The 19894-nt window shown below is 35.7% G+C and overlaps 1 protein-coding gene across 1 annotated transcript in view; it reads left to right on the plus strand.

The window, feature by feature from the left end:
- Nucleotides 1-17330, plus strand: part of CFAP47 (cilia and flagella associated protein 47) — a 27015-nt gene extending 9685 nt beyond the window's left edge. Inside the window, exons 3-4 of the mRNA XM_028482799.1 lie at nucleotides 2341-2491; nucleotides 17265-17330. Coding sequence (XP_028338600.1) covers nucleotides 2341-2491; nucleotides 17265-17318 — 205 coding nt within the window. The 3' untranslated portion in view covers nucleotides 17319-17330. The remainder of the gene's footprint in view (nucleotides 1-2340; nucleotides 2492-17264) is intronic.
- Nucleotides 17331-19894: the final 2564 nt, after the last annotated feature.

The following is a 19894-nucleotide window of genomic DNA, read 5'->3' on the forward strand; positions in this document are numbered from 1 at the left end:
GGGGCACGAACCCATGTCCCCTGCATCGGCAGGCGGACTCTCAACCACTGCGCCACCAGGGAAGCCCTACAATAGATTCTTAAAAGGCTTCTCTGCAATCCATTCTTTATATTAGAATGGCAATAATTTTTTTGATGTAAATTTGGTCATGTTACTTTTCTGCTTAAAATATTCCAATAGCTTTTCATCACCATTAGGATATAGACTGAATATCTCAACATGGCCCATGTGGCCTTTCATGGCTGGCTCTTAGCTACATCTTGCATCACTAACACCCTTGCTCTCTAAGCTTCAGCACCACTGGCCTTTGGTAATTTCTTCAAACACATCATAATTCCTCATTTTAGAGGCCTTGGATGCCTTCTTTCATCCCCTACAAATTCTACCTAACTCATTCTCATCCTCCATATCCTACCTAAGATATCACTTCTTTTGATCCTTCAGACTATATCACACTCTCCATTATGTGCCCATCTATCACTTCATAGCACATACATAATTTGTAATTTTCACATTTATTTTATGATGACATAATTAACGTCTGCCACATCCTATAAAATGAAAGATCCAGGAGATCAGGAATAGTGTATTTTTTTTTTCCAATTACTATATCTCCAAAACCTAAAACAATGTCTGGAACATTATAAATTATAAATATTAATTGAATGAATGGCTTTATCTAGTAATGAATTTTAGAATATCTAGAAAAATCCCAAGTCACTCACAGGTATCCTAACACAGAGTTTGAGCCTATACACCCCAAAAAAGATCTCAAGGTCAAATATTCTTTGTTTTCAATTAAATTTAAGCCCATGAGCTTTTCGTAATAGCCAAGAAAGTGTCCTCTTGCAGAGGTTGAGGAGGTTAGTGATATTATATCTGAATAAAATCATCCCCATTCCTGCTGGTTGTGAGTTGTAATTTTCCCTAAGAAACAATTTTGAGAATATTTCAGTTGATTTTGAAAGTCCTCCATTCATTGTACTCTGTGCTGCTCCCTAAACTCACCCATTTAACAGAGATTCCTCAAAGGTTCTGGGGAAGTTAAGCCAAAGTATAATGCCCAGAGAATCTATCCCCATCTCCATTCCCAACTGTGTCTATCCTAAGGGAAGGTGATAGGTGATAGTTTGTACAAAGAGTAACTGTGATATGATGTATAATGCTAACTGTGCTAAAAGCCAGCGAAAAAGCAAAGGTAAAAGGTCCCCACGGTTTACCACCCACAGCTGTGGCAGCAAGGCAAGGCAGAAAGACTCAGCCGTTAAAAGAAACATTGAGCCCATTTTTTATTCAGAGACCTCATTACTTATATAAACAGTGAAAGCAGGAGTTACCAAAGGGGCCAGATCTCCATGTCCCTTATGCAGAGCGACACCAAAACAGCAGGGACCAGATGACTGCATCATGCATGGTAGGACACCTGTTGCTGACAGTCAATTTCATGCTGCAACTAAGCAGTTTCTAGCCTGTAACTCTACCCTGTAGGAGGAAACCTCAGACCTCATCAGAATCTAGGAGGCAGTGAGAAACTGTCTGGTGACAGCCTCTCAGGGAAGATAGGGAGGCAAGTGAAAAATGTTCTTGTAGCAGTGCTTCCTGAAGCTCCGTGCTCTTATGTTATGGGAGGATCACAGAGCTTTCTGCCAAGACTTATATCCACTGCAGTTAAGCCTTGCATGTGTGTGGCCTGTGTTGTTATGCAGGGCTGCCAGGGTGCCATGGTTGACTCATTCCCCTAGAAACTGGGAAGTAAAATTTCCGAATCCATCGATTCTTTAACCATTTTACTATGGTTTAGACTAGAAAGTTGAAGATTAAATGAGATGGACATGTTTTCTTTATTCTTTCTTTCAATTAAGTCTATCTTTCAAATAAAAGTCATGCTACTTATATACTGTTATTTTGATTTGAGGTTCGAATTTTATTTTCAACCACAGTTTTAAGTATTTTTTGAATTCTTTGTCTTTCTCATTTTTTCCTCCATGTAATCAAAAGTCATTGGTATAACTAAGAATGTGCCTAAACAGTAGCACAGAATGTCCTATGAAATTCACATAAAAATCCATATATGATTTCCTGTCGCTAGCTCTTAGAAAATCCAGTATTCAGTAGATTATACATACATTTGGAAATTAACTTCAGGTTTTACATACTGGATCAAGATGTTTTGACTGACAGCAATAACTAGATTGTAGGCTTTCTAAGATCTGCAAGAATCTTTAATTTTATTGTAGAAGTGAGTATTTTGCAGGGTGTGGTTACTAGGCACATGCACTGAATAGATGCTTGTTGTCTTTTTTCACTACAATATTTTCGTTTTTATCTTTTGTTAAATAGAAACCAAATTACTGTCACTCTGAAATTTACCGGTCGCTTCCTCCATCCTGCTGAAGCTTCGCTACTATTAATTTCAAAACCTAAGAATGGAACAGGAGGTACTATGATGACTTTTGCTCTCAAGGGTGAAGTCCTCAATTTTAAAGCCATCGTAAGTCAATGTTACCTATTTTATATGTTTCTGCTTTTCTCAGGCCAAGGAGTATCCCAAGCGCAGCTGTTCTTCTAAGTTTCATCTCCTGGCAGCTCTTGTTCTTTGAGATCATGTGTGTATACAGATACAGATGTGTACTTACGTACATTTGCACAGTTTTTGGCTTCTGTATCTCTGATATTTTTACTTTGATACTCTTTCTTTGGAAATAAGTCTCAATTTTATAATAGAAGTTGAAAGGACTTGTGTTTTTTTAAATGTTTTATATAATTTTTAAAGGTTACTTTCCATTTATAGTTATTACAGAATATTGGCTATATTTGCCGTGTTGCACAATACATCCTTGAGCCTATCTTACACCCAACAGTTTGTACCTTCCACTCCCCTCCACCTCTAGTAACCATTAGTTTGTTCTCTGTAACTGAGTCTGTTTCTTTTTGTGTTTTCACTAGTTTGTTATATTTTTTAGATTCCACCTATAAGTCATATCATACAGTATTTGTCTTTCTCTGTCTGACTTATTTCACTTAACATAATCCCTCCAAGTCCATCCATGTTGCTGCAGATGGCAAAATTTCATTCTTTTTTATGGCTGAGTAGTATTCCATTGCACGCGCGCGTGTGTGTGTGTGTGTGTGTGTGTGTGTGTGTATATGCTGGACACTTAGGTTGCTTCCATATCTTGGCAATTGTAAATAATGCTGCTATGAACATTGGGGTGCATGTATCTTTTCAAATTAGTGTCTTCATTTTCTTCAGATATGTACCCAGGAGTGGAATTGCTGCATCACATGGTAGTTCTATTTTTAGTTTTTTGAGAAACCTCCATAATGTTTTCCACAGTGACTGCACCAACTTACATTCCCACCAAGAGTGTACAAGGGTTCCCCTTTCTTTACATCCTCACCAACATTTGTTATTTGTGTTCTTTTTGATGATGGCCATTCTGACAGGTGTGAGGTGGTATCTCATTGTGGTTTTGATTTGCATTTTCCCTGATGACTAGCAAGGTGGAGCTTGTTTTCATGTGTCTGTTGACCATCTGCATTTTGAAAGGACTTGTATTGAGTGCTATTTTAAGTTCAGCTTTTTAGGATTATATCTGTGCTTTTTATCAAGGAGCCATTCACTATACACGTAGCAATTTACATGCCCTTCTGCCGTGGAGACTTGTGATTTAAGTTAAAGCAGTCCCCGGGCCTATGTCTGTTTTTGTTTGAATTAAGGTTTGGTGGTTTACACAGCATAGAAAATGTTTCTCTTTTCTTATAGGAACATTCATCAATTTATCTTGAGTGTCCTATGGAGCAAATCCATTAGAAAGATTATTAAGACTGGCATTTAGTGAGATTTGATGGTGTTCCAGGCAGAGTTCTAAGTGTTAATATCTCAAAGGATGGAGCAGAAGGATTTTTAAACCTCTGTAAAATGGTTGTGATATTGCTTTGATTGACTTTGTGTAGCCATTAGTTTGTCTAAATATTATTTTCTACCATGGATGTATGGTAAAGAAGTAAATTTATGTTGCCAGATTTCCATATGGATTACAAAGAATCGTAGGTGTGCAGTGGCTTGAGTGGGAAGAAAAGAGAATGACTCTAGTAAAGGCCACCTGTATGAGGAGAGCATTAAGATGCTCACCTGGACAGAATGGCTTATTCGATAAGGACACCCAGGACAGGGAGCAGGCATTTGATTGTCACCGAGATGTGTATTGTGATCTTCTGATTTCCTCCTGAATAATGAACTCTTACACTTCCCAACCCTCTCACACAAATTCTCTGAAACAAAATATCACTTTGCCACATGTGTCTAAGAGACCCATGGATGGTGTTAGCATGTCATTATCATGGCTCTGGGGCAGAAAAGCTGACACTTGGAGCTTGTGTGATCTCTGTTTACTTCTCCATCTGGCTACTCATGGTCTTAGACACCAGGAAATAGTTTGGATAATAACGGAGAAATAAGGTAAGAATATGATTAGTCTAAAAATTTGGAATTCCTAGAATCTTTTCTTTCATGGAAGTCTTTTGGGTAATTTGAGTTTTAGTTTTATATATTTGTACTTTTATTATAGTTAAAATATGTCAGTGCAGCCACCACATTATAAACACAGGCATGCCACAGTCACACACATTCCAACACAGATGTTTTTGCACTCACACACCAGTGTGCACATGCGCACACACACATACACACCTGCCCCTTCCTTATGTCATATGTATTAGGTATATATAAGACTGATTAATTTGCAAATGGTAATTTACTTAGTCATTAACAAAATGAATTTTAAGGAAATCAATTTGGGAGACACTATTGTGACAGATCATTCATTTGTTAGCATAGTACTGTGGATCAGTGATGAGGTATAACCTATTTTTATTTTTTCCCCACCCAGATTTTAACAGTATAATGTTTATATAAATTAATATCACTATGGTATTTAAATGGACAGTTTTTTAGGTACTTTAAGTTTGTTTTTTATAATTGAGGATATTATTTTTTGTTATTATCATATTGTATGTTTTATTTATTTTTTTTTACCTTAGGCAACTATAAAATGCAAATCTCCGTGTTATAAATGGAAAGAAATCACTGTGAATGTTAAAAATCCCTTCCACGCTGTAAGTTATTGTTTTGACATAAATTCATTGCTATTAGCCATATTGAATCTTAAGAGAAGTATGTAATTTTCTTCAACATGAACTGTTTTGAGGAGAAATTTTATATATTTACATTGCTATAAATTTATAAGCATCAGCAGGTAAAATAGAACAAATAATGAAGGTAAATCAGTTTTCCTTGAAATGCTATTTGATCTCTACAAAGCTAAGGCTGATCATATCAAATTTATGAATTTTGTCTATAAGCTTTCTGTTTATTGAGATTTACAGTTCTTTCATTTTTTAAAATTTTTAATTAATAGACTTTTTAACTTCTAATTTTATCCTATCTATTAATTTCCCAAAGTGAAATGTTGATTCAAGTGGAAAATTTTTTTTTTTTTTTTTTTTCAAGTGGAAAATTTATTTTTACCTAAAGCATCATGATTAATTAAAACTGCACATTAAACGTGCATTTGTGCATCTTGAGATTTAGCAACAACAACAACAGCATATATTTGAAATTAAAAGACAATAAATTGCTTAAGTATTATTTAAGGTTGCAAGTAGAAAAATATCTTTCTATAAATTTACATATAAATTTACCTTACGTATCACTTACATTATGAACTCTGTTTCCACCAGCTTTAAAAATCAGATCCTTACAGCAATACTTGTGTCGAGACTAGAAGTTGTATGTATGCTTATTATTTTAGTAGTTGATAATTTCCAGTTTTTAAATCATTGTATGTCTAGGCTTTTGATAATTTCTTATTAACAATATCATTTATTGTTGACAAAACAAAAATTCTTTTTTTAAAACAGTTACTGGTAAATTTATGGTTCCCATGTTCAGTGAGGGAGAATTTTATTTACGTGTTATATCAGAATGTAAGGAATAAAAAAATACCAGAATATGTGGCATTAATCCAGTATTAAAATATGCCCTTAAATAAACCAAATGACTGCAGTTCTTCAGAGGAAATCAGGATCGAACATGTTTAGACTTATTCTAGTGGTAGAACTGAAAGTAAATCTCAAAGTTCCTGGAATTGGTAGAATATTATAATTGTATGTTTCTCAAAAAATTATAATAGTTTATTTCCATTTTATGGTTTATCTCAGATTGAATTAAAATTGTTACTTCTTGTGAGGAATGCATGGTTTAGTAGAGGACAAGATTGTTAATTGGGGACTTTTGACTCCTTCCTCTCTTATTTGAATGTGGCCCTCAAACTTAGGCAATGGGCATATGAACTCAAGAATTTAAGGCCAATCACAAAATTTGTAAAATCAATATTTTACTGTAAACATATATTACTGTTAAAGATAAAATATAATACAAGAGAATGAATAAGAAAGGAAATTTAAAGCCAAATAACTCATATAGAGACTATTTTAATGTTATAAACAATATAACAATAAGTGACCTACTTTTTCATATTACACTTACAAAAATGATCAGGATTTGCTTATTATTAATAATCTCATATTAAATGTACTTTAAAGTAAAATTTTAAGTTTCATATATTTTCCAAAAATTTATATGCAGCACAGTGATCAGATTCTCCTTTGTCAAAATTTAATATTCTTTTTAACAAATAAGGTGACCCAGTCTAGATTTTAAAAGAAATTTTTATTGAGCTGTGGTTGATATACAATGTTATATATTCTGGTATACAGTACAGTGATTCACAATTTTTAAAGGTAATGCTCCATTTATAGTTATTATAAAATATTGGTTCTATTCTCTTTGCTGTACAATATATCCTTGTAGCTTATTTATTTTATACATGGTAGTTTGCACTTCTTAATCCCCTATCCAGTCTAAATTTAACAGAAACAGGATTAGCTCCCGCGCCTCTGTGTACCAGATCAGTAGTTCTCAAATTCCTCTTTAGCAGGATGCAACTATTTCATGCTGTATAATTCTTTCTTACGTGTTGTAAGATTTGGTTTACTAGTATTTGGTTGAAAATTTTGCATTTATAACCAAAGGATTTACTAGTGTAATTTTCTTTTCTTGTGATGTCTTTATCTGCTTTTTGTATCATCAGTACTACCCTCAGAGAAAGATTTGGGAAATGATCCTTTCCATTCTATTTTTGGGGAGAGTTTGTGAAGGATTGGTATTAATTCTTCTAACGTTTGGTAGAATTGAAGCCATCTGGGTCTGAGCTTTGCTTTGTGGAAACTTTATTTTCTTACTAATTTCATCTCTTGTTACGGCATACTCAGATTTTCCATTTCTTCTTGAATCAGTTTGGTAGTTTGTGCCATTGTAGGAATTTATACATTTCCTCTAAATTATCTAAGTTGTTGGCATGGAAGTTTTCACGGTATTCCCTTATAATCCTTTTTTTCCCCCCTGCAAAGGCAGTAGTGATGGCCCTTCTTCCATCCCTTACTTTGATTTTCCTCTCCTTTATTCCTGATCAATCTAGGTAAAGATTTGTTACTTTTATTGATCTTTTGAAAGACCCTTCTTCTAGTTTCCTTGATGTTTTCTATTGTTTATCTTTTAAAAAAAATCTTATTTTGAGGTATAGTTGATATGCAAAAAAACTATACATTTAAAGTATACAATTTGATGAGCTTGGACATAGGCATGTACCATGATACTATCACGACAATGAAGGCAGTAAACATATCCATCACTTCCAAAAGTTTCCTTGTGTTCCTTTTCTCTTTTTTTTTCCCTTTTTTGTGGTAAGAATTCTTAACATGAGAATTGCCCTCTTAACAAATGTTTTAGTGCACAATACCATATTGTTATTTATAGGCACTATGTTGCATAGAACATCTATAGTACTTATTCATCTTGCATAACTGAAACTTTATACAACAACTCCCATTTCATCCTCTTCCCAGCCCCTAGCAACCACCACTCTATTCTCTGCTTTATGAGTTTGACTATTTTAGGTACCTCATGTAAATAGTAACTTAATTCCACTGAGATTCACAAAGTGTTACTCTTATATAGCTCTATTCCCTTCCCCCTATTTTATGTTTCTTTTGGTCATATGTATTATATCAATAATGTTACAATAATCAGTAATATTACATAATATTTATGAATATTTCTTTTTATTTATTTTGTATATTTTTTATGATTTTAAGAAAACTGAGAGAAAAAAGGACAGTATATCAATTTGCTAGGGCTGCCAGCACAAAATACCGTAAGACTGGGTGGCTTAAACAACAGAAATTTATTTCTCACAGTTCTGGAGGCTAGAAGTCCAAGATCAAGGTGCTGGCAGATTAGGTTTCTTCTGAGGCCTCTCTCTTTGGCTCACAGATGGCCACCTTCTTTCTGTGTCTTCACATGGTCTTTTCTCTCTATGTGTGCATGCCTGGTGTCTCTTTGTATGTCCACGTTTCCTCTTACAAGGACACCAATCAGGATGAATGAGGGCCCACCCTAATGGACTCATTTTAACTTAATCACCTTTAAAGGCCCTATCTCCAACTATAGTCACATTGTGAAGTACTAGGGGTTAAGGCTTCAACATATGAAGTTTGTGGTAGTGGGGGGGCACAGTTCAATTCATAACAGAAAGTACATATTTATAGCCTTCATTATATTAGTCCTCTTATTTATCATTTTTGTTTTTCTTTAATTGTTCTTATAGATTCATGTTACCTTCTGGAATGATTTCCATAGCCCAATCCAGCTTTGCTCTCACCCACCTCACTCCTTCCTTGCTTCCTTCCTTCCTTCTTTCCTTCCTTCCTTCCTTCCCTCCTTTCCTCCCTCCCTTCTTTCCTTCCTCTCTTTCACAGAAAAACAAACGTATCATTTAATAAACTATTATAAGGTAAACACTCTTGTATTTGAGTCAAGAAATAGGACTTTGTCAACCATCCCCAAATCTCCTCTTTTTTTCTTGAATAAACTGCTATCTTGACTTTCATGGTAATCAAGGAAGTGAAACACACAAGTGTGAATTTCTGAGTACTGGAGTTTATTCTTGCTGATTAAAAAAAATCATGTGCCTTTTAAATGACTTACAGGTTACTCCTCCATTTCTTTTTTTTCCTTACAGTCATCAGTTGAAGAACATGAGCTGATTGAGCTGCAGTTTCTCATGTCTGGATTTTGCTGATTTCATGTTTATGGTATAGGTTCACATGTTCTTTTTTCAGTTGTATATTTTGTGAATTCACAGCTGGATACAGAGGAATGATTATACTCAGGTTCAGTTGCTTTGGCAAGATTAAAGGAAATTACATAGTCTTTCTTTAGGAAGCATATAATATCTTGTCTCTTTTTGGAATGTTAGTAGCCATTGATACTCAGTGGGTACCTCCATTATTCATGGGTGGTTACAAAATGGTGATATTCCATTTCTATCATTTATGAAATGTATTAGTTGGAATATTTTTACAAAGAGAACATCTTCTCATCTCTTTGTTTATCCAGTGGTACAGTTCATATAAGAAAAGTAAAATAAATGTTTAATTTTTTCCCTTTATTTTTCTTCTTTTTACCTTTTGACCCCCTTCACCCATTTATCCCACGCACCCCATCCCCCAGGTCTGGCATCCACCAGTCTGTTCTCCATATCTATGAGCCTGTTTTTTTCAAGATTCTACATATGAGAGAGATTATATTGAATTGTCTTCTTCTGTCTGACTTATTTTACTTAATGACCTTGAGATCCATCATGGTTTTGCAAATGACAATATTTCATTGTTTGTTATGGCTGAGTAATATTTCATTGTATATATACACCACAATTTCTTTATCCATTCATCTGTCAATGGACACTTAGGTTGTTTCCATATCTTAACAATTGTAAATAATGCCGTAGTGAACATGGAGGTGCATGTATCTTTTAGAGTTAGTGTTTTTGTTTTCTTTAGATAAATACCTAGAAGTGGAATTGCTGGATCATATGCTAGTTCTATTTTTAATTGTTTGAGGACCCTTCAAACTATTTTCCATAGTGGCTGCACCCATTTACATTCCCACCAACAGTACAGAAAGGTTCCTTTTTCTCCACAACCTCACCAACAGTTATTATTTCTTGTCTTTTTGATAATAGCCATTTTAACAGGTATAAGATATATCTCATTGTGGTTTTGATTTGCATTTCCCTCATGATTAATGATGTTAAGGATTTTTTCATGTGCCAGTTGGCCATCTGTATGCCTTCTTTAGAAAAATGTGTATTCAGATCTTCTGCCCATTTTTTAATCAGATTGTTTGGATTTTTGTGATTTAGATATATGGTTTTTTTTAATATTTTGGATATTAGCCCCTTATCAGATATTTGGTTTGCAAATATTTTCTCCAGTTCATTAGGCTGCCTTTATATTTTGTTGATGATTTCCTTTACTGTGCAGAAGCTTTATTTTAGTTTGATGTAGTCCCATTTGTTTATTTTTGCTTTTGTTGCTTTTCCTTTTGGTGTCAGATTCAAAATATCACTAAGATCTAGATCAAGGAGTTTACATAAGCCTGTGTTTTCTTCTAGGAGTTTTATGGTTTTAGGTCTTATGTTCAAGTCTTTAATCTATTTTGAGTTAATTTTTGTGTATGGTGTAAAATAGTGATCTAGTTTCATTCTTTTGCATGTGGCTGACCAGTTTTCCCAGAACCACTTACTGAAGAGACTGTCAGTACCATTGTATATTCTTGGCTCCTTTGTTGTAAATAATTGACCATATAAGTGTGGATTCATTTCTGGGCTCTCCATTCTTTTCCATTGATCTATGTGTCTGTCTTTATGCAAATACCATACTGTTTCAATTACTCTAGCTTTGTATTGTTTGAAATTGGGGAGTGTGACACAGCTATGTTCACCCATCTCATTTTTCAAATGGTTTTTCTTTTCCTTTCTCTTTCTCCTCTCTTTCTGTTAATTTCATTAAACATGTATTTAATTTAAGTGTCCATTTAAGTGTGTCCATTTAAGTCCATTTAAGTTTGTACCGTATATATGTGACTGTTTATTTTTCTTTTTCTCTCTGTTTTCAGACTGCATAATCTCTATCAATCTTGAAGTTTGTTAATTCTTTTTTTCCTGCCAATTCAAATCTCTTGAGCCCCTCTAGTGATTTTTTAATATCTGTTATTGTTGTTTCCAAATCCACAATTTCCATTTGGTTCTTTATTAATTTCATTCTGTTTTGATATTCTCTATTTGATGTTACATTGTCATCATGCCTTCCTTTACTTTTTTAGTCATAGTTTCCTTCATTTTTGAAGACATTTACAATGGCTATTTTGAATTAGTGTTCTGTTAAATATGGTAGCTGATCACTCTAACAGGCAGTTTTTCTTGCATGCCTCTTTTATTGTTTCTTTGCTCGTTTCATAATTGTTATGTTGGAAACTGGACGTTTTTGAAAATATATTGAGTTCTGGTCCCACTTCCCACTGGATTGTTAATGTTGTTTGGTTGTTTTTTTACTGAGTAGCTGGCTTATTTTAGTGATGTCTACTCCCCATCCACCCCCCCCCCCAAAAAAAAACCCCACATACATAGTGTGAACCTTTTAATGTTGCTTCTAGGGGATACAGCCTTGGGTATGCTCACAGTCACTCTGGGTTAACAGTGCTTTTGGCAGGGCTTTCTTTGACTATCTGTGTCTCTGTCCACACCTAGCTATTAAATTCCCCTAATTCCATTTCTATGGAAGGCATAAATTGCTCCTCAGGCCAATTCAATCAAATCCAGTTCCTTTGAAATAATAATTCATTATGTCAGTGTTTGAGATTTATTCTGTCCCCATGGGGGCTCCTCCCAGTGGTCTCTTGCCCCAGGTTTCTCCAACAAACTAGCAGGGATCCTCTCAATTGCCTTTCACTACAACTGCACTTTTTTTTTTTTTTTTTGGGGGGGCTGTGTTGTATCTTCATTGCTGCACACAGGCTTTCTCTAGTTGCGATGAGCAGGGGCTCCTCTTCATTGTGGTGCGTGGGCTTCTCATTGCGGTGTCTTCTCTTGTTGTGGAGCATGGGTTCTAGAGCACAGGCTCAGTAGTTGTGGCACATGGGCTTAGTTGCTCCGCAGCATGTGGGATCTTCCCGGACCAGGGCTCGAACCCGTGTCGCCTGCATTGGCAGGTGGACTCTTAACCACTGCGCCACCAGGGAAGCTCCAACTGCACTATTTTTAAGGGCACCCTTGATCTTCACGTTTTTGAAAATGGAATCAGTTCCTTTGTGAAGAGATTAAGAACTATATGCTTTAAGGTCAGCTTCTCCCTCTAGGCAAAATCTCTGAGCCACGGCTCTCTTGGTGGAAGTGGGGACAGTGGTACACTTTTCTTGGAGAATCAGTCCCACATTAGGAGGTGAGTGCTAGGTGGGATGGGGGACGGTAGCTTCAGGTCTTCCTGGCTTGCTTCTCCCAGCATAGATCCACCACTTTATAAGGTAGGGCAATGGCAATTTCACATCCATGTAGAGCCTGTGGTCCATGATTTGGTGCTGGGCAGAAGAAGGGAGCCCCTTGGCTCCTCTCGGCTGCATTTGCCCAGAACTTAGCCTCAGCAACATGTACTTGGGGCAGGACAAGAAATGTTGATGTCACACATCTCTCAGAAAGATAGTTCTTTCTGGGAGCTAGGGGAGGAATGAGCCCTATATTCTTAGCTGTACTAGTCTGGAGTAGAGTTTATGTCTTAATTGGGTGAGGAAGGTCTTGGTTCAAATGCCACAGACTGCATCTTTTCTTACTGAATTTAGTAAATATTACTGAAGAGGTGTGTGGTTTTTTGTTTTTTGGGGGGTTTTTTGCTATATGCCCTCAAGATCATTTCCAGAGAGTTTATATAGTTGATTTTTATATTTAATATCTTTTTTTTTTTTTTTTTTTTTTTTTTGTGGTATGCGGGCCTCCCTCGTGGCCTCTCCCGTTGCGGAGCACAGGCTCCGGACGCGCAGGCTCACCGGCCATGGCTCACGGGCCCAGCCGCTCCGCGGCATGTGGGATCCTCCCAAACCCGGGCGCGAACCCGGTTCTCCTGCATCGGCAGGCGGACGCGCAACCACTGCGCCACCAGGGAAGCCCGATTTTTATATTTTAACTCATTTCCCTGGTAAGTAGTCCATGGAGCTCTCATGCTGTCATGCTGGAACAATGTTTGCTTTAAGTTCTATTTTGTCTGTTATTAGTATAGCCACTCCGGTTCTCTTTTTTATTACTGTTTGCATGGTATTTTTTTGTTTGTTTGTTTTTTAATTCTTTTGTTCCCAGTCTGTTTGTGTCTTTGAACCAATGTTTGTCTTTTTTCTAAGCTATTTTTTCCATTTTGTCAATCTCTGCCTTTTGATGAGAGTGTTAATCCCTTTACAATTAAGGTAATCTCTGATACAGTCGGGTTTATGTCTGCCATTTTGATACCTGTTTTCTATAAGTCCTGTGTCTTTGTTCATCTGTTTCTTTATTACTGCTTGATTTTGTTTTAGATATTTACTTTTAGTGTGCCTTTTAAAATTTTTGTTTCTTTTACTGTATGTTTTCTTAGTTTTTTTCTCAGTAGTTATCCTGAAGATTATAATTAGCACCCTAATTTAAAATAATCTAGCTCAGATTGATACCAAGTTAATTTCAGTATAATTCAGAAACTTCGCTGCAGTGTATCTCCTTTTCCTAGCCTCTTGTTAGTGCTATTATTGTTATACCCATTACATCTTTATAAGTTATAAGCCCATAAAACAGTTTTACATTTATTGTCTCACACTGTTTTATTTTAAATCAGAAAGGAGAACAAAAAGGATTGCAAATAAAGTACATTTATAGCCTATTTGTTTTATGTATTTACCTATGTAGTTACCTTTACCTATGCTTTTTATTTCATCATGTGGTTTAGAGTTAACTTCTAGTGTTCTTTTACTGTAGCCTGAGGAAATTCTGCTAGTATTTCTTGTAGGGTAGGTCTGTTAGCAATGAATTCTTTCATTTTTTTGTTTGTTTGGTAATATCTTAATTTTTCCCTAATTTTTGAAGGGTAGTTTTCCTGTATATAGTATTCCTTATTGATAGTCTTCTTTCAGCATACTGTATATACATCATCCCATTGCATTCTGTTCTTTAGGGTTTAAATGGGAATTCTATTGTTAATCTTACTGAGGAGCAACGTAGGTGTTGAGTCCATTTTGTTCTGCTTCTTACTGTGTCTGGGCCTTTAAATGACTTGACTCTTATTATCTAGCTATGGATCACCTTGGGTTTATCTTGCATAGAATTTTTTGTACTTCTTAGATGTGTAAATTAATATTTTTCATCAAATTTGGGAAGTTTTCATACTTTATTTCTTCACATTTTCTGTCTGCCTCTTTTTCCCTTTTCAGGATTTTGATTAGGCTTATGTTTGTCTGTTTGAAGGTTTCCCACAGTTCTCTGAGGCTCTGTTAATTTTTCTTCATTCTTTTCTCTTTCCATTCTTTAGAATTAATCATTTTACTTGACCTATCTTCAAGTGTACTGGTCCTTTTGCCACCTCAAACCTGCAGTTGAGTCCTTCTAGTGCTTTTTTATTTCAGGTATTGTATTTTTTAAGTCCAGAATTTATAATTAGTTCTTTTGTATAATATCTCTTTATTGATATTCTTTATTAATTGTCTCCATAAGTGGGGTTGAAGGTCTTTGACATATTTTGGGTCTCTACTAAGCTATGGCGACTCTGCCTATGGGCATCTTGTCCCCAGATCTTCCTTTTATGTTTTGTCAGGCTCTTGTTTGATCCAATTGCTGTTGCAGCCTCAGGCATAATTGCTGCTGATTGTTTTCAACTAACATTTTGGGGATAGGTGTTTTCCTTTGAGTCAGTTTGATTAAAGACAACACCTTGCATGTTGAGCTCTTCTAGGGAACTGTGAGACGGGTTACACAGGAACAATGATCAGGGACGGGACTTTTTTTGAAGAGCTCCAGTCTCAGTCTGTTCCCTCCTGTGGCTGCAAGCCTGAGCATTTTTTACAACTACCTTGGTTGCAAGGCTGTTAGTTTTCAAGGCTACTGTAGAGCTATGGAAAGGAGGAGGGAGAGTTACAACATAAAAGTTACAAGGCCACAAACTCTACTGTTTTTGCCAAGGTTTGGCAGCTTTTCTTGAATAAACACTACTTAGATTGCTGCAAGCCTTTCTTTAGTGAACTAGAATTCTGAAAAAGTTAATTTGGACAATTTTTTCCAGTGTTTTTGTTGCTTTTATACAGTAGTGAATATATGGTCGTTCTAAACCATTCCCTGCTTTTCTTTTTCTGGTGGCCTGGTTTTATTATTTAAAATATTTGTGGGTTTTTTTGTTTTAGATTAGACTCAGTGCTTCTCCAAATGTCATCCTTGAGTCAGCAAAATCAACATCACCTGGGGGCTTATTAGAAAAACAGACTCTCAGGCCCACTCCAATCCAGTTGAGTTAGAATCTGCGTTTAACAACATCTCCAGAGTATTTGTTTGTACATTAATGTTAGAGCAGTGCTGGTCTAAGTCAAGATTACTCAGAGTTTAATCCATAGACAGGCTATTTTAAAAACACCTGGAGAGCTTGTTTTAAATGAAACCCATGCCAGACTAAGTCAAAATTCATGCAAAGAGAAGCTTTGGAATCTGCGTTGTGAACAAGCACTCCAGTTAATAGTAATGCACATTGAAGTGTGAGAACCACTGATTTAGAAACTGCAGTAATGAAACAGGATCTTTTTCCATTTTAATGACAGTTTATATTTCATTTTACATTTAATATGTCTATTTTGAGGAAAGCATGTTCATTGTAATTAAACAGGGACTTTTCAAACAGAAGCATACAGAATGCTATTTTATCTCAAAATGGTACATGTATAGTATATGAAAAATCTCATATTTGTTATAGTGGTTTAGTTTTTTATTTGTGTGTCAAGTAATATTATCCGTGTGATTGTTTTTTAGCGAAAACAAATTATCACCAAAATAAATTGCCCAGTGATTCACCATGGATTTATAGAAATAAAAAGAAACATTATGTTTTGTGCCTCATGATTTTATGATATTTAAATGAGAATTTAGTGTATGACTTTACGTTTAAATTGCTCTCTGGAGAGGAATTATTCCTACATTTGCTTAACTGTAACTTTACAGTGATATAAGCAAATCTGCTAGTTTGATACATAGCTTGCATTGTTCATAGTTTACATTTTATTACAGTTAATTTTGTCCGTTTAAAACTTTTTATTATTTAATATTTATAAAATTCCTTATAACCCTTATATGAAGGCACCAGAAATATCAAGTTAAAACAAAAGGACAAAAACTGATGTCAACATTCAAATGTTAGGATATATAAATGTGTTGCAGTTTAGTTCGTATATGTGTGTTTGTGAATGTGTGTGTGTTTTAAGACTAAAACATTTGATTAATTTTATTACTGATCTGTTTTTCATTGTAAAGCTAGTATTGTGAGATATTAATAACTGTTACATAATAAAAAAGGTTTCCTTTAACAAATCAAGTTTGGATAAATCTGTTCTTAACAATATTATACGGATTCTGTTCAACTCCGCAGGAGGGATTAGGCATTCCTGACCTGACTCTTCATGATATCTTTCACCTGCCGCTAGAGTATCATTTCTCTACATTGTGGGGGGCTGAGAGGATAACATATTCATGTTTGTACTTTCCAGTACCTACTCCCACACCTAACACATAATGGAGTCGCCAAAACTGTTTCTTGAAGGAATGAGCATTATTATATAGGAAGGACGGAATTTCTGTGTGATTCCAGATGATGGCATAATTATTAATGCACTGATTTAACTAGGTACCCAAATCTCATGTCCACTCCTGAAAGAAACGTTTCTCTTTTCTGGAAATAGGATTAGAAATTATTAAATGTGTATAGCTCTGACAGTGTATTAAGACCAGTGTGTAATTTCCTCTTTCTTTCTGGAATATAATTTGGGTGATCATTTTTGCTCTAAATTTCCTTGTTATGGGAATTCAGTGTTGACTTTCCATATAAAAATAGCATTTTTTACCTATTTCCATTCCAGATCTTTTCTTTCTAGCATACGTTTTGAGTTGCAGAATGAGAGCACATGGACTTTTTGAATTGTTTCTGATTCTAATTATAGTTTATGAATGATGGAAAATAATTTAAAAGAAGAATGTTTTGTGGTCATCTGAAATTTGTTACAGTAGAATTCAAAATAACCCTTTTTTCATTTATTTTAGTGTCATTTTTGTGGAATCCTCAACATTTATCTCTTTGCCATCCCAATTAACTGAAGTTGGAGAATTTGTTGACCACATGCACGATGGGTAAATGTCTATATATTTTATGCTCATAATTATCTGAGGCAAATTTCTGAGAAATTATCATTCAAGTAAACTTGTTATATAATTACACAGTAGTTTTCATTTATTTGAAATATTTAATTTATATTATACATATAATTTATATTATTCACACTGTTATTCTCTTTATATATTTCTAGGTTTATGTGCATGAGCATTGAATACATATGCACTTTATTAAATGCAGTGGATTCTCATTATTCATGGTAGTTATGTTCTATGAAGTTGCCATAAACACTCAGTTAGTGAATATTGCACCATTACTCTGAGGAGAAGCATATATAACCACATAGATTATAATTGTAAATCCTAAAAACAACCTATCCTGGTAGATTCCACTTTTTTTACTTTACACAGAGAAAATGAAGTTCAGAAGTGTTAGATGACTTGCCTGAGGCAGTCCCACTAACAGGTACGAGAGAAGGGTTTTAAACCCTGTCCTCCTGACCTCAGAGCTAGAGCGGCTTGTGCTTCTTTTTTTTTTTTTTTAATTTATTTATTATTTATTTGTTTTATTTTTGGCTGCGTTGGGTCTTCATTGCTGCGCGCGGGCTTTTTCTTTAGTTGCAGCGAGCGGGGGCTACTCTTTGTTGCGGTGCGCGGGCTTTCTTATTTCGGTGGCTTCTCTTGCTGCAGAGCACGGGCTCTAGCGCATGGGCTTCAGTAGTCGTGGCTCTCAGGCTCTAGAGCGCAGTCTCAGTAGTTGTAGCGCACGGGCTTAGTTGCTCTGCGGCATGTGAGATCTTCCTGGACCAGGGATTGAACCCGTGTTCCCTGCATTGTCACGTGGATTCTTAACCACTGTGACGGCAGGGAAGTCCCTCGGCTTGCACTTCTGTACTTGTGTACTACCCCCTACTGTCTCCATCCTCTGCTTATCTATGCTGGAAAACTGAAATAGAAAAGCCCAGTGTCACCTTATTTGACCTCAGCTGGGAACTTGTGTGACCAACTACTGGAACTTTCCACCATTCTGCACATGCCTGCGAACAAGTGTGAAAGTGCCATGAGTATTGATTTGTGGGTTACAAATCAATTTTAGTGAGGAGGTGAATTTGCAAATACGGAATTGGTGGATAATGAGGATTGACTGTATTTAAGCTTATTTGACCCATGTTATGAAGTCTGTATTTAGTTTAGAAAGGAACTTTGACTTCTCAATAGAGAAGTAGAATTTTTTAAAGTTAGATTGCCTCATATGTCTCATCTGTTTTCAACTATAAAATAGCTATTTAAAGTGAAGTAGAATAAAACAATGTTATAAAGGTTGAAGAAAGTGAGGCAGAAACAAAATAATGCAGGTTTCTATTATAGAAGTGCACTTGACCGTTACTACTGTGTTGTTAGTTTATTTTATACCATTGTCTCTGTGTAATGCTTGACAGCATCAGTGTCATCCTTTTAGCTGCAAAAACATTCCAAGAGGTAAGGATTTGGCAGTCTTGATACATTGAGCTATAAGGCAACATTATAGATATCATAGGAATGGAGTATTGTAGGCATTTATGTTAATTTCTTTGTAGTATGAAATGCTACTATTGCCAAAAAAAACTTCGGTAAACAGTTCTCCTGGATTTTTTTTTTTTCAGTCCCTTGCTTCCTGATCAAGAAGTTGCTTTGTGGTCACAGATTTTGCCTGAATGGCTTGGAAACAGTTTCTTCACATTAATTGCAAATAATTTATAGTATCACATAATTAAACTAGAGTCAAATCTCAAAGAAATGCTGTAGGTACCTGTGAGCAGAAGTGACTCAAAGTGGATCTGTTTAATGAAGAGCAAGAATAATGAGTCTACCTTCATAATTTGGAACACAATATGGAAATTCTGTATCCAGATTTTAATATGATTTTTCTTCATGCAATGTTCTGAAATGGTTTTAGTTAGACCCAAAGTTCCAGAATTATTGAAGCCATAGAATCTCAAACTACAGGTAAAGATATCTTTTTTTTTTTTTTTTTTTTTTTGTGATACGCGGGCCTCTCACTGTTGTGGCCTCTCCCGTTGCGGAGCACAGGCTCCAGACGCACAGGCTCCGTCGCCATGGCTCACGGGCCCAGCCGCTCCGCGGCATGTGGGATCTTCCCGGACCGGGGCACGAACCCACGTCCCCTGCATCGGCAGGTGGATTCTCAACCACTGCGCCACCAGGGAAGCCCTAAAGATATCTTTTTAAGTTATGCCTTTCCAAGTCAAAAACAAAATAGAGTCAACAAGTATGAAAGCATTTGTAATTTAATTTAGGAAAGGAAGGAAACTTTGGAAATACTCATGCAAAATAATTCCCAATTCAGCGTGAAGTATCACTTAAGAAGTGTGTCTACCACAGTCTCAAACTTTATTGATCATTATTTCTCATATAGTATCTTCCATTTGTATTTATAATACTGTACTGTCTTAGTTCTTCTCTCAAGTCTTCTTGTGAGGAAAGAAACATAACGATGCAGTGACATTGAGTGTTGGGTCAGGGAGAACACAGAGTAGTCAGGCTTCGGCAGATTAGCTCTC

The sequence above is a fragment of the Physeter macrocephalus genome, chromosome 21, assembly GCF_002837175.3.
Source record: "Physeter macrocephalus isolate SW-GA chromosome 21, ASM283717v5, whole genome shotgun sequence".
Classification (NCBI taxonomy): Eukaryota; Metazoa; Chordata; class Mammalia; order Artiodactyla; family Physeteridae; genus Physeter; species Physeter macrocephalus.